General features: G+C 50.2%; 1 protein-coding gene across 2 annotated transcripts in view; it reads left to right on the top strand.

Annotated features, from left to right (window-relative positions):
• The first annotated feature begins 9,149 nt into the window (after positions 1–9,149).
• The window catches only part of MAMDC2 (MAM domain containing 2), a 151,427-nt gene continuing 144,778 nt past the window's right edge, over positions 9,150–15,798 (top strand). Inside the window, exons 1-2 of one of the 2 annotated variants that reach the window (XM_049633699.1) lie at positions 9,150–9,649; positions 9,987–10,100. In XM_049633699.1, coding sequence (XP_049489656.1) covers positions 9,616–9,649; positions 9,987–10,100 — 148 coding nt within the window. In that variant the 5' untranslated portion in view covers positions 9,150–9,615. The remainder of the gene's footprint in view (positions 9,650–9,986; positions 10,101–15,798) is intronic. The other variant, XM_049633690.1, reaches the window with a different exon arrangement.

A 15,798-nucleotide genomic window follows, 5' to 3' on the forward strand; every position in this document is an offset into this window, starting at 1 on the left:
AATACCCAGGATTTTAGGCCTTTGCATTTCAAGCTTCCAGATTACTGGTAATGGCGTGGCTTGACTTGCCATCAATAATATGTCTTTGCACACCACACACACATACACGCATGCCCGCATGCACGCACACCTCGTTCGCCTATTCAGAGCTGATGTTTGCTGTCTCTCCCCTCCCAGATGGTGGCCATTCTTTCTCTGAGAAGCTGTAAACATCACCGTCTCTGTTCAGTTTAGATCAAATCACACAGGGTATAGACCCTCAGTCCAGCACATTAACAATGTCAGAGGCCATAAGTCAGAAGCTCATCTGGGGTTTGGGGTTTCACTGCTCTTTTGGGGAATGTGTTTGGCTGCAGAATTCCAGCTCTCAGGTGCAGCTTGAAGAGGAGAAAGCGTATTACTTGGGTTTAGCCCACGTTGTGTGTAGAGCCCCCAGCCTCTGGAGCCCCCACTAACTGTAATGAAGTAGAATTCCAAAGTCCTTTGACTCACTCTTAGCCCCTGCAGGGGACATAGGGCCTTAACTCCCAGGATTGGGGGGATGTCCCAGGGGTGAACATACGTGTTCACAGGCCTGCCCCCCACCCTATCCCCGGCCCAGCCACAAGCTGCCCATTATTACCGCAGTTAACCTTGAAATGCCAACAATGTCCGCAGCAAGGTGGACAAGGCACTGCCCACCCGTTCTTTTTAATCCTGTCCCCGGGGTCATAGAGCTGTTTGTGGCCCGTGTTTGGCAGAGACCTAGGGGGACAGACTCATCTGGGTTCCCAACAGCCCAGCCTTTCTTCTGGACCCCTATGGGAGTGTACAGGGCTGGGCTGCCACAGGCTCAGATGGCCGGATGCAGGCTGTTTCATTATTCTCTCTCTCTCCTTCCAACCCTCAGGGCCTGGTGCCTCCTTTCAGGGGCCAAGTCCTCTCCCTGCAGCCCCCTCCACCTCTCATGAAAGTGGGCTTCTGAGAGCCTCCCTCCCCTGCCTCCCCCGAGTTTGCCAAACGTGCCGCTCTGACCCCAGAAAGCCTACTCGGCTCCCCGTTCAGACGGCCGCTCCTCTTTCCATTGGCTCTGTCATCTCTGAGCACATCTGTGCAGTTCATTTGTTTCCATAAATACCCTCCTGGGGGACCGATAGCTTAGATTTAGTTCTTTCTCTTCTAATGATAGGCCCGCAGCCTCGGCAGGCTGTGTATACCAGGGAGGACGTGCTGTTCCACAGCCTCTCTTTCAGCCAGCATTTATTGTGCGCCTACAGTTAGCCATGCACACAGATGACACCAGAGCAGAAACAAGTGTAAAGCAGACTTCTCATCCCTTGAAATATCAGCTTCCATTGTGGATAACAGAGACATACACAAAGTCATGGCAATGCGGCCTCAAGAACATTGTGGTTTGGGAGGACAGGAGGCACAGGTAGAGGAGGAGAAGACATTTGAGCTGAGTCTTTGGAAATGAAGAAGAGTGGGTAGTGTAAACAGACTGTATTTTTTCTTTTTCGTGACACAAGTGCCTGATTTAAGTTTTGGTTGCTGAAGGCCTCCATTCCAAAGAGGCCATCCACTTCAGAGACTTGAATAGTTATCTTGAACAAACTCTTTGCCAGCCAAGGGGTCTAGATAAAGAGCCAGACCACCTTTCCTCACTGAGTCTCCTTTGTTTTAAAGATCTTGGTTGATTCCGGTAACTGGCCATTTGGGCCACTTGTCTTTTCTCTCTTGCTTTAAATTCTTGCTCTTACATTTTAAATTCACCAATCGTGAACCCACAAAACCCTAACCCCAATAAAAGCAGAAGCCTAGCCCATGGGCGCCGTGTCTCTACCTACAACCTCGCAGTGGACCCAGGTGTGCTGTGTAATTTCCAGGCCTTGTAAGTAATAAGCCTTTATTTTTTGCCAAAGTTGGCTGATAGTCATTGCTGAAAGGCATTTTGCAATCATATTAAGAACGAGAAGGGTCAGTCCCATTGTAACAATGCTTTGGAAAGAAGAGAGGTCTGTGGGAAGCTCATTGGGGCCAAGGTGAGTGTCTCCGGGTGTTTTTATCTGGTAGCATTACTATGCTATGTAAATTTCACCTTTTTATAAGGACACCAGTCTTATTGGGTTAGGGGCCCACTCTGCTCCAGTGTGACCTCATCTTCACAAATAAAGTCACATTCTGGGGTCCTGGGAGATAAGACTTCGATATACATCTTGGGAGTTGGAGGGCAGAATTCAACCCATTATAAGGAGTTTCCTAAAGGGAGAAGGAGAGGAAGGCATTCTGTTTCTGAGCAGAAAAAAGAACACATAAGAACACATGAGGAGTGGCCCAGAGGACAGAGTCCAGGACCAGCATGGGCTGGTGGGGGCATGGGTGGTAGCAGTGTGATGGGCTCAGAATGGAAACGTAGGCTCGACCCTGGTCATAAAGGGCTTTTTCTGCAAACTCTGAGTATAGATACTTCACTGGAACCGACAGAAACGTGCCTCCTGGCCTTGGCCCAGCATAGCAGTAGAGCAATGAAGTATGGGGTCCGAGAGCAGGACATTGTACAGTGTTTGCCCAAACTTTCCCCGCATTGGAAGTGTAGACAGGTCAAGAGGGCTTTGGTGGTAGCTAGAGCTGGGTTCACATCCTGCCCCCCACCCTTGGGCAAGTCACTTAAACTCTTTAGGCCTAGTTTCTTCCTCCATAAATTGACCATGAAACCCCCTGGCACATCACAAACACTCAATGAAAGGTGGTAGTGTTTTCACTATGATGAGTCAGCCCCAAGAACATTTGACTTAAAAAAAATTCAAAAGATTGCCATCGAACCATAGTGAAAGATGTCTGACTCCAAGCTAGGGTTCCAAGTAAACTGATGGAACAAAGATTAACGATAGAAAGTATCTATTTATCTACTCCCTTTCCAATGCCGACTGTAAAGGAAATAGCTGCTTTACCAAATCCAGTCATTTGAGTGTAGGGATTTGAAAAGCAGGGCATATATTTTGTAGTAACAGGACATTTGTTAACAACTGGTTAACATTGGGCCTCGGTCCCTCACAGCAGATGAGTCAGACCTGCAGCAGGCACGTGACTGTCCCCAAAGGGTGAGAGGCAGCTGGTGCTAGTCAGGAACCAAGGGACACTGCCAGCCAGCCTTGGGGCAGAGCCCCCAGACACCTCCTGCAGGAATGCAATGAAGGTCATGGGCAGGACAAGCCACAGAGGCTGGAATTGTTTTACCAGCTTATTCTCGACCTGATAGCATGCACTGAGTGGGGTATGTTGGGGTCTAAGTGTGGAGAGCGAGAGAGAGAGAGAGAGAGAGAGAGAGACAACATGAAAGCAAGACAGAGAAAATGCTGAGGAAGAGGCAGAGGTGAGCCCCAGAGTGCATCACAGAGACCCAGAGAGAGACAGACAGACACGAGAGCAAGAAGAAAGATGGAGAGAGGCAGAGACAGACAAAACTCCAGAGCAGAGACAATGTCTTGGCATAGATCAGAGGGGATGCAGGAAGCAAGAAAGGAAAAAAGATAAACAATAAAACCTTGCATTGCGAGCAACTTGTTCTGCGAATGTTCCAGAAGACGAGCAAAGATTTCTAAGAAATTTTAACTTGGTAAACGAGCAACGTCTTGCAATATGAGTAGTACGTGACACTGAATGTCACATGATCACAACAGAGCCCATGGTTCTTGAAATTCACTTTGATATACGAGTGCTTTGGATTACAAGCATGTTTCCAGAATGAATTATGCTCACAAACCAAGGTTTTACTGTATGTAGATATAGATATAGATATAGATATAGATATAGATATAGATATAGATATATAGATATACATATACATATAGATATAGATGTAAATTTTAAAACCTATAATATGTAATAGAAAGCAACCAAAGTAAAATTAATATAAAAGATATTATGAATAGCCTTACATTTGCACGGGACCTACAGTATACAAAGTCCTTTCTGTGTGCCCAAATACGGACCAGTGAGGAATGAGCTTATGACTTCCCATCTTGTCTCTGCCTCTTAGAGACCCATGACCTTTGCTAAAAGTCAGACTCTTTCTGCTTCCATCTTCTCTTCTCTAGAATGGGACTGATCAACTGTGTCTGGAAGGGTGGTGCTGAGGCATCCCATGCTCGGTCTCCACAGTGGCTGGAGAATTGAATTTAGCCTCCCACCAAATTTGACTCTACCTGCACGGGGATTTACATAGATCTGTTTTAATTCATTGCCAGTGTTTGAAAATCAGGAGCTATTACACACATCTCTAGACATTGGGCTTCTTTTGAAAAATTGGGCAAAATAGGCAGGGCCGGACCCCCATCGTGCCATGGCGACTTGGCCTCAAGCCGGTGCCAACGATGTCCTGTGGTTGGGGATGCTGGCTCCACCATCCCTCCCTAAGCGCCCCCTGCTAGCAGCTCAGTTCTTTCATTCATGTTACTTCCCTGGCCGGTGGAGGTTTTGTTTGCAGGCCTTGCTCTACCTCGGCAGCCTGTTTCAGCTAAATGGTCTTTCCATGGGTCGGTCTGCCGTCTGTGAGGCGAAGAATGCTTCTTGTCCACCCCTGGGTCCCTGCCCCCAGCGCTGTGCCAGGCACAGGGAAGTGCTTGCTGAAGCGACCATTAGGGGGCACTGCATGAGACCACGCGAGGGTGCGTCAGGAGAACCGTCATGAGAATGATGCAGGTGCTCCTGCGAGGGGCACCCGTGTTTCTTCTTCCTCTACTGTGCCCAGAAAACTGGAAGACCGAGCCAGATCTCTAGAGCCAGGGGGTTAAATAAAAAGCTGGATCCTTGGTTGAGGGCTCCCCCGAGAGGAGCGGGGAGCAGAGCAGCGCGAGGCTTCGCCACCTCTGCGACAGGGCTCGCGTGGCTCTCCGCAGCGACAGGAGCCTTTCCCTGCACGTGGTGTCACGGTGTCGGCAGGTTTGCATTGGCAGCGTAGCTGGACGTGTGACCCGGAACAAGTTAATGGACGCTTCTGGGCCTGCTTCATGTTCTGTGAGATGGAGAGAGCGATGTCTCCCTCTCGCAGGGAGGTAGCAGGGTCATGGGAGATGACGCCTGGCACGTGCCTGGCAGGTGTTTGCTCCTTGCTTAACCCTTTCTGTATTAGTGTCCTCCAGCTGCCAGAACAAACCAATGACTTAAAACAGCAGTAAGTTTATTATGTCCGGGCTCTGGAAGTCAGGACTGTGAAGCGAAGGAGTCTGCGGGCTACACTCCCCTGAGGCTATCAGGACAGGATCTGTTCTTCTCCTCTTCCGGCTGCAGGTGGCTCCAGGCGCTCCTTGGCCTGGGGCTCTGCCACTCCCATCACTGTCTCCACCTTTACCCTGTTACTGTCTTCTGTCTCTGGGAAGGGCACTTGCCCTTGACTTGGGGCCTTTAATAATGCAGGGTGATCTTACCTCAAGATCCCTAACTGAATTACCTCTCCACAGCACCTTTTCTAAATAAGGTCACATTCACAACATACCTTTTTTTGGGGGGGGGGGGGGGGGGGGGGAGGGCGCTACCATTCAACCCACTCTAATACCTAATGCTTATTGAGCGCCTTCTACAGGCCAGAACTTTGCGTGCATTATTTAATCATTCCATTAAGCTAAGTCTTGGAGGAGAGAGTCCTGGGTAGTTCTCATCTGGGGGTCTGATGCTGTTTTTTCCAGGGGTTAAGGCAGTGCTTGACTCCATGGCTCCATGATTAGAGACCGAAGGAAGTGGGTTAATGCACGTAATTCCTAGATTTTGTGGATTCCCTCCTTGGCTCTCTCCATGTGCAATATCCTTTCCCCTGTCTGCAAAATGTCTGTGGTGGACACCAGTGTGCTGTCCGGATCCTCCTTCAAGCAGGGACTTGTCATCCCAGCTGCTGGGATTGTCGTCATCGCACGGCCTCCAGTCCTCAGCCCCTCTGGGTCGGCCTCAGTGCAGAAAGCACACCAGGACAGGTGTGGACCACATCCGTCAGTGACTGACAGAAGCAGCAACACAAAGCAGCTGGACATATCAGCCCAATGTGGGATAAACTGGGTGGGCCATTTCGCCACCAGAGTTCCCTGTGGGGTCAGGAGAGACTCTGTGTGACCTGCGCTGCAGTGTCTCCCTCAGCCCAGTCCTGCCTCCTCCTCCCTTCCACACATGCTGAGCCCAAGGGCACCACTTAAGGAATTTTTTTATGTTTGTTTGGTTTGTTTGTTTGTTTAGAGAGAAAATGCACGAGCCGGGGAGGGGCAGAGAGAGTACTCCAAGCAGGCTCCACAATGTCAGGGCAGAGCCCTCCCTACTCAGGGCTCCAACCCGCGAACCGTGAGCCCCCTAGTAAACAGCCTGCACATGAACCTCCAAACCACAGTCTGCCTCCCTGAGACACCAACCTGCTCCAGTGTCAAAGGGCCATCTGTGCTCCAGATCCTGCAGTTATATGTGAAATGGAAATTTTACTCCAACTAACTTTGTGTTTATGTGTAATGGTTCAGTTTCCCACAGGCAGCAATAAATGTTGTTGCCTTGACGTTTTAATTCATATTTAAACATTTTTGAAGATCTCTTTACGGCTTTGACGTTTTTCATTTTCCTGAGTCTTGGAACCTGCAGGTGAATGTAAGGCGATCTGAAAACTGCAATATTCTGCAGATACCTGGAAAAAGGTGTGCCAGTTTGATGGTTGCTAAAAGCTTGCTTGGTTGAAAATAGTGTTTTGAGGTTTCAAGTGGATTCCTAGCTGTCTCTGCACGTTTCATTAAGTAATTTGATGAAAGTAATCAGATATTTAGCACCATCTGAGCAAGAAATCAAAACAGAACATAAGACAAAGGAGACAGGCTACTCTACCGGTTGAGAGAATAGGCTTTTGGAATAAAGCAGATATGGGTTTCACTATCACTGAAGTCTGCACCTCAGTCTCCTCATCTGTTGAATGGGAGCAATAATAATATTGACATCCCCCCCCCCGAGGGTCCTTGTGAAAGTTGAATGAGATTTTCTATTAAAAAAACATTTATAATAGTAAGCATGTTAAATGGTATTCGTTACTAGCTACCACCTGAGGCAAAGCTTATAAACACACACACCCTAAAGAAATTTTAGATCATTTGGGTCATTGCTCACAGAAAACTCATGAGAATTTGTCCAAGCTTACTTTCAATGGATCGTAAGGGCTTTTTTGTTTTTAGCGACAAAGGTATCAAATTTCTCATATCGAAGGTAACAACTGAATAGAGACCTTTTCAGGCAGTGTGGGTGTGAGTCATGTGGATTTCCAGGGAAAGGCATTTCAAGCTGAAGGAACAGCCAGTGCAAAGTTCTGGGAGGACAGCTAGCTTGGAGCTGAGGACCAGCTGAGAGGTCCATGTGGCTGCAGGGTAGATGAGGTCAGAGATGTGAGGGGAGGGGCAGGTCTTCTAGGACCTAGTAGGTCTTTGTGAAGAGTGGGTTTTGATTTGCTGATTTGGGAAGCTGTCACAAGTTTGGAGCCAAGGAATGACATGGCAGATAGCCCGATTTCTGTGTTGAAAGGATGCTCCTGACCACTGGGTTAGGAATGGAGTGGAGGCCTGCAAGGCAGAGAGACAGGGACCCCACTGTTAGGAGGCTCCTGCAGTCTCCCTAGCTAACGATGGCCACTCAGATCAGGGTGGTCACTGTAGGCACGGAACATACTTAGCATCTGCTGTATCTTGAATCCTGAATGGGGCGTTTGATAATGTCCTGAGAGGAAGAGAAGAGTCAAGGATAACTCTATGTGTTTTGTCCTGAGCAACTGGAGGAAAAAGATTCTTTTTAAAAAAATTTTTTAAAGTTCTAGTTAACATACAGTGTAGTGTTGGTTGAATCAAGGAAAATGCAAGGGGAGGGGCACCTGGGTGGCTCAGTCGGTTAAGCCTCAGACTCTTGGTTTCAGCTTAGCTCATGATCTCACGGTTGGGGGGAGGGGTTCCAGCCCCTCACATGGAGCCTACTTGGGATTCTCTCTCTCTGCCCCTCCCCCACTCACTCATATGCTCCATCTCTCTCTCTCAAAAAAAAAAAAAAATAAGTAAATGAACTTTAAAAAAAATGCAAGGGGAAGCAGACTGGGGAAGGACTATGAGGTATTCATGTTGGGACCTGTTAAGTATGAGATAGCTGTTAAACATCCAAATGAAAATGTTGAGGTGGCCGTGAGATAGAAGCATCTGGAGTCAGTGAGCAGTCTGGGCTAGACATATAAATTTGGGAGTCATCAGGCTATACGGTTGGTGCTCCAAACTACGGGACTGGAGGAAATTACTGAGGGAGAGGGGAGCTAAGAGGACACAGCTTGAGGCACTCCAGTGTTCAGGGCTCAGACAGACCAAAAGCAGCAGCAGCACAGGATATAGGTCAGGAGCTGCCAGTGAAGGACAAGGAAAACCAGGAGAATTTGGAAACCAGGTGAAGGCACGTGAACAGGGCTTTGATGGTTGAACAGGAGTTCGTTAGGCCAGGGCTCCCCAAAGCGAGGTCCCAGACTAGCAGCATCACGATCGACATCTGGAAACCTGATAAGAATGTGCAGAATCTGAAGCCCCAACCCAGGTCTACCAGATCAGAAACTCTGACAGGTGGGGGCCCTCCAGGGGATTCTGAGGCACCCTCAAAAGTTTGAGAACCACCGACCTAGGCACAAAATTGCCTGCACAAAACCGTAAAGGCCACTAAGAAGAAAAAAAAAAACGGTCCCCACCACGTTCTTTCCTGGAAGAGAATTTTTAAAAGACACGCTTGGTGCTCAAAGCGCTCACTGTAACCCCTCCCTGACATCACCAGCCCCAGCCCCCACACGCCAATTTAGAAACCTACTAATTTATCATGGCTCTTTGGAGAGGAGGAATGCCCCCATTTTACGGGACAGAGGGAATCCTGAGAACCAGGCATGCCAGACATTCCACTGCTTAAAAAAGGGGGGGTGGTATTCCAGGCTTAGCGTTTCTGGGCCCCGAACGCCCAGAGAATACTGAGAACGCGCTGAGATACAAAGCTTATGTCACCAGTTTCCAAGCTTTCCTCTAGGTTTTCCTAGGAGAATTCCACCCTTTTCCATTCTGGGGAGAAGAAGTTAAAATTAGGGCCAGCCTGCAGCCCTGGTGTGCCAGATGCGGGGAAGCTGTCCCCAGAAATAAGCTGGTTCCCACCGCGGATGGGCGGGGCGGGGCCGGGCGCCTCCAGTCCCAGCCCAGCGGAGGGGCTGCTGGAAGGCCTGCCCCCCTCCAAGTGTCTGCAAGAGGTCTGTTCCCGAGCTTTAAAACCCTGAGCCAAAGCCCTGCATCCCGACCTCTCCTCTCCCGGCCAGTCCTAGCTGGCTTTTCAAAAGTGTGCAATTGTCTCCTTCCCGCCCAGCCCAATCCTCGCCCGGGACCAGCTGTGCGCCGCGCCGGCTTCACCCGGGACGCGATCGAGCGGCGCTCCCCAGTCAGGCACCCCCAGCTTTCCGCTCAGCAACCCGAGCCGCTCCGCAAACTTGGGCAGCTCCAAGTGCACGCTCTGCCTCTCGCCTGGTCCGTCCCTGGCGCGCCCGCTCCCCTCCACCGGGGCTGCCGGTCCCAGCGGGCCGGTAGCTTGCACCCCCTTGGGGTCGTCCTCCCTCCCCGAAGCGCGACCATGCTGCTAAGGGGCGTCCTCCTGGCAGTACAAGGTAAGTGCGAGGACCCAGGGGGACCCCCGGGGGGCGCCCTCGTGACCCGCTCCCGCAGCCCCGGTGGCCGGCTTGCGGTCCTGGGCTGGGCTAGCCGAGGGCGCCCCGGGATCCTCTCCGACAGCCGTACCCCTCTCCGAAGCCTGGAGTGGTGCTGCGGGTGCACGCCCGGCCCGCGGGGCAAGCGCCGGGGGCGGGGAGGGTGTAGAGGTGCACCCCTCTCGCGCCGCTCCCGCGCGCATTCCCCTCACTTTCACCCCGTCCCCCCCGGGGCGCCCCGAGTTGGTGCAGACGCTCCCAGGCCGAGCCCCAACTGAAACTCGTTTTGTGCCCGCAGCCCTGCAGCTTGCGGGAGCCCTGGACCTGCCCGCGGGTTCCTGCGCCTTTGAAGAGAACACCTGCGGCTTTGACTCGGTGCTCCAGTTTCAGCCCTGGTTTTTAAACGAGGAAGGTAAGGGGGCTCCCGAGCCACCCGGGCCCCGAGGTGAACTTTCCTCCTTGCTGGTTGGCTCTTTCTCAAGGGCAATGCTATCTTGGAGTTAAATCCCCTCCGGAGGAAAAGTGTGAGTCATGGATCCTCCTTCCAACCTTCAGCTGTGCGAGGCCGAGGAAGACGTGGGGGCGGGGATGCCCTTTGTTTACCTGGCCCCCGGGTGGAAGCGCTGAGATTTTCGCTCCCTCCCCACCCCGCGCCCCCCAGCACTTCCTAATGGAAGGGAGAAAGGGACACAGCTACTGACTGTCACCCTAGCTGTGTGCCCTCTGCAGGTTGTCAGCCTCTCTGGTCCTCAGTAGACACCTTTAGGAGCGGGGAGAGTTGGATGGGAGGTAGTTCTGTTCCCACACTGCAGAAATGGTTCCCCAATTCTGTGATGAGACCTCCGTGATAAGAGCTCGTGGTTACGCTGTGCCTCAGTGTGTTGCTGCTGACTTCATCCTCGTACTTCTGTTGTGTTTGCAATCCAGCACTTAGCAAAGGAGGAAACGAGTCCATGACTGTGTGCCTGAGGTCACTGGGCTGGAGGCGTTGGTCATCGCCTAGCCACTACATACTGTTTGGGTTCTGGTGACAGTTTAAATGTGGGTCTTCGGATGTTTCTTCTTGCCCTTCATTATGTGGTAAAAACACAAGCAGCCCTCTAGCACTCGGCAGCAGGCCCTGGGCTCACCCTCTGCTTTTCTTCCCCCACCCCCCCCTCGGTGAGTCCATTTGTAGAAGCCTGATGCCCCAGGACATTTGGACTGGGGATAGCCTCCTTTTAAAAACACAGCAGCTTAAAGGAGATCAGCTTCCCCTCTGAGCTGTCCTCTGTCCCCAAGGCGTCCCAGCTGGCTTCCCTGGAGCTGGGTGGAGGCCACACCCCTGCTTCGCACGCACAGCCTGTCACCACAGCTTGCTCTGGCCCACGCTTGGCTTCTGTTGGCCTCTCGGACCCTCACAGGTGGGCAATATTACCCCGTTTTACAAAGGTGGCCATTTCAAAAAAAAAAAAAAAAAAACAAAGGTGGCCATTTCAGTCTCAGAACGGTCAAACGGCTGGCCCACGACACATGGTGTCACTCCACAGCTGGCCCTGAGCTGTCTAGTTAAGGGGAAGAACCTGGAAGGAAGCAACTCAGTAGCAATCTTTATTTATTGCCAACAGTTGCCAGGTCTTGACCGCTACAGTTTACTTCGGGATGGCTGGGGAAAAAGCAACCCCTGACTTCCTACCTGAGGGGTTCCGACCCTGCTGATGGCCTCGGGAAGGTCTCTGTCATCTTGCCACCCCACCCTTTCTTTCCCTGTTCCTGCTGTGGGCGACGCACCCTGAGAGACCACTGGATGTGGACCGTGGGACGGGCATTATTCCCTAGCACTACCAAGCTTCTCAGGCTTCAGCTGCACAGGAATTACCTGGTGTGCGTGTTACACAGATGCTCAGCCCCTCTCCCTCTGCCTGAGTACCAGATTCACTGGGCCTGAGAATTTGCATTTCGAACAAGTTCCCGGGTGTTGAGGCTGGTCTGAAGACGATGCTTTGAGAACCACTGACCACAGTGTGTTTTTACACAACACACATATGCACCCACTCACATGCCTGTCCCCCAGTGCTGGTGGCCCTGAGCAGAGCGGGGATTGGTGAGAAAGGGCCACTGGCATGATGCTGAGACTGAAAACCTGCTTAAATCTTGTGCCCTCAAAACGCCTCCTGCCTCACCCTAGTCCTGGCCCCAGGTGAAGGACATCAACATCACCCCTTAATCCAGGAGGCCCAGTCTCAGAGCCCCCACCCCCAGCAGGGTGGCCCCTCACGGCCTGCTCTGGGGTCAGTGGACGCGCCACAGCCGGCTGAGCTTAACCCGCCTTCCAGACCCACAGGAAATGCTGGCTTGGCCCGTTTGCACCCAAGTGGCAGTTAAACAGCGCCCCTTCGGGGAAAACAGGAAGATGCTTATAATAGGAGTAGGTGATTATGGTTTAATAGTATAATGGAAGCACTGTTGCTTTCCTTCTAGCTTTCTTTCTCGCTTCTAACGGCCACTGCTTTCTGGCTCAGGATCAGGACTACTGGCTTGGCTGGGGGGAAGTTAATTCATTCTCCTCTGAGCCTTCCCGGCAGAAGACAAGAGGCAGGGTAGGCCTCATTCTCTGGAGAGCAATGTTTTCCAAAGGCCAGAACTTGGACGCGACCAAGCACCCTCCAGAGGGGCAGTGAGGTGTGCGCCTGCTGAGAGGCCATCGCTAAGAATTTCCGTTGTAAACCAGTTCTTAGGTTGGTCAATTAAAGATGATAAAATCAGCAGAGGCGGCAGTTTGGCAAGCTGTGGCCAAGCCTCTCTGCAGATTTACTTCAACTTGCTGCAGGAATCCTTTGAGACTGGTTCCATCCACCGCCACGTGTTGAATACACCATAGAAAGTTGTAGGTTTCAGAGACCTTCGCCCACGAGTATTTGGCATACAAATGGCACTTTCTGTATGTCCTCGGTCAGTAGGTTAATTTGCGGGGAGGAGGCCCAGTGCAGGGAATTAAGTAGGGAAACAAATCTGCGAATTGGAATCTCATCACAGGAAAATCAAATCTGGGGGTAATTGTGTCAGGCCCTTGCTCAAAATATCCCTCCACTGCCCCAAATTGTATGTAAGGTCCGCTTCTTTGGTGTATTTCCAGTATTAGGTCTCTAAGAGTCTGTCACTGCAATTCCAATGTCTCTAGTTCATAGCCATCTTGAAATATACTTGATCTCCACTGGGCATGGGATGGCTGAGTTTTGACCAGTATTGTTTGCTTGGATTGTGTACCACAATGGAGGGTGCCCCCAGAACAGGGCGGGGGCACCAGTGCCAGTGATTAGATGCTGCAGTCCAGTCTTGTCTGCTTTCTAGATTTGCTAACATTGCCCAATTTAGTTTAATTTCCCTCTACACTTTTTGGAGAATATTTTTATTTCCTCTAAGTTGTCAAGGGAAGTGAGATTATGTTAGACTCAAACTGGAATTCACGTCTAAATTTTAGGTTTGAATTAAATCCAGGAAAGAAGAGATCTATTTAATCCTATAAAAATCTTCTTTATTCCTTCATTCATCCTGTTTAAAAAAAAAAAAAAACTTGTTTATTCATTCACAGTTCAGAGAATACTGGAAGCTCTTTGGATAGTGGTCCTCAGGTGAAATCGAGACTGTTGGTTCCATTTACCCAATGCCAGCTGTGGGGGCAGAAGCCCTTTGGCTGAGGATTCTTGGAACCCAGTAAGTTGGCCTCACACTGGAAGAGTCACAATCAAATGAATCATCGGGTGAATTTTGGCTCCACTTCAGGCTGTGGACACCTTGGCTTAGCACCTTTGACCTAACTCTATAAGGAAGCCATTGGAGGAACTGAGGAAGGGGAGGAGGTACCCAGTCCACGTACCTCTCCTTAACTGGAAGCTGAGGACGCTAAGCCCCCCAGAGGAAGGCAAATAAAGAAATGTGTTAGGTGAACGGACGATAAACAAGGAAATTCAAAGCACTTGTTTGTAGGGAATGCGTCTTTTGCACAACAGTGGGGGTCGGGGTTTGAGGAATGGCCTAATATGGAAGAGTGTGGATGGTATTTGTGCCTCAGAGCGAGTGATGCTATCTGAGGCAGGAAGACAGGCTACAAGGTTTGGCATTACCAGGGGGTAATGTGGGGGACGTGGTAGAGTGCGCTGAACTCACTTTGTAAGTATGCGCATATGTCTTTCTGACGCCCCCGCTCTTTGTCCAAACCCATTTCTTCTCTCTTACAGACACTTTCAGCTACTTGGCCATCTGAGTTTCGGTTCTGTGCTCTGTCATGTGCCAGTTATTATTTAAAATGATAAATCCCACCTGATATTCCACCTACAGCCAAAAGTCTGCCTGGGAGCCCAAGAGGCCTTCTTGGAAGAGGGAGACCAGTCCTCCCTTCCTGTGAATTACAGCTCTTTTCCTGACTCTGGGAGAATCACCTTAGCATCCCCCCGACACCACCAGTTCATCAGGTAGTTCCCGCCCCCATGGGCCTGCTTAGACCCGCGTTGCCTCTGCCTGTTGGTCTCTCAGTACACTCTCAGTAGAAACACACTCCCATGTTGTGTGGAGACTGGAAAGCAGCACAAGTCTGGCGTATTCCTTTGATGTCCCTTGGAGACACAGTCAATCCCAGGAAATGGCCAAGTTACTCCTGCAGTATCACATGCCTCTCCCTGGGGCTGCCCTGGCTAGTGCTGCTCTCAGGTTGACCATAGCTGCCGTGTGCTGTGCCTGAGCCCAGCTTGACTCTGCCCTGGCCCTGCCTAGGATCCTAGATCTAGAACTGGGCTTTGGAATTCATCCAGTGCAACCTCCTCATTTTACAGGGGAGCATGCTGGGGCCCACACAGGCTGCCAGTCATGGTCATGGACCAAGCAGGGGACAAGGCCTCACTTCCTTGGCTCTCCACTTGTTCTATGCTTCAGCCTTAGTGCACTTCTCCTAACATCTCTGTCACTATGGGTCCTGGGCCCTGGAGCTTTGGTGTATTAATTATAAAATGTTGGAAAGTCTTCATCAGGGAATTAATTATATATTTCATACATATGGAAGAACATGGGTTCCAAAGGCACAGTGCTTTGGGCCTAGCAAACCCATAAAGCACTACATGTTATGCCATCTTGTGTATTGATTCACTCTTGCAGAGCTGTAGACACCCCACCTGCCTGTAATCTTCAGCATACAGAAAAAGACCTGGCATATCGGAGATGCTCAATAAATATTTGTTGAATGGATAAATTTGCTCAATGAGTAATTCTAGTATTGGATGATTGAAAAGCCCTTATGCGTTTTTGTCTGTGCTCCCGGTTCATTCAAAGGTATTTCTTCATCTGTCTGATTGATGGCATGGAGTCTTTTATGAGAGTCCTAGCCAAACTGATCTCTTATCCCCTAAGCTCTTGGGCAGGTCCCTACCCCTTGGCCTCCCTGTCCATCAGTCTGGGTTCTTGGTTTCTCTTACCTGGCCCCTCCACTTGGGATTTAACCTGCCTGGACTGGTTATATCTGCCTGCTCCTCCCTGTCTTGACTGACTTTTTTGGACATAGGCTCTGACAGGCCAACCCCCTTCCTATCAAGGCCAACACCTCATCTGGGTTTTTACCCTACTCAAATTAGCGTTGCCCAACAGGAAGTGGCTACCCAGCTCCTGTCCTCATCCCCCACGAAGCACCTTAGGAGTTTTAGGATGCTTCCCTTCTCATAACTGCACAAGTCAGCTGTGGTCACCATATGTTGGGAGGAAAAAAAGAATCCCTTGTCGTAGGACTTTCTGCTTTCATTAACACCTTCAAATCCCCTAGCATACGGTTAGCATGTTTTGTGACTTGCATCTTGGCATATAGTATTTATAAAAAATTCGGATTCTTAAAATAGCACAACCTCCTTGCTAGGTCACCCCAGCAGTGGACCTACTTCTATCTCTTGTTAAATAATATTTGATTTTTAAGAATTTAAGTGAAACCCCATTATGTCAATGTAAGTGATGGGTATCTTAATACATACAGCTGGTAGGTAGTGATGGGTATCTTAATACATACAGCATGTGTAACTACCTGTATATACAGAGAACAAGATGGTCGTGACATCTTGGTTGTTCTCTGTATATATCAAATGTGTTTATAAATA

The sequence above is a fragment of the Panthera uncia genome, chromosome D4, assembly GCF_023721935.1.
Source record: "Panthera uncia isolate 11264 chromosome D4, Puncia_PCG_1.0, whole genome shotgun sequence".
Lineage (NCBI taxonomy): Eukaryota > Metazoa > Chordata > Mammalia > Carnivora > Felidae > Panthera > Panthera uncia.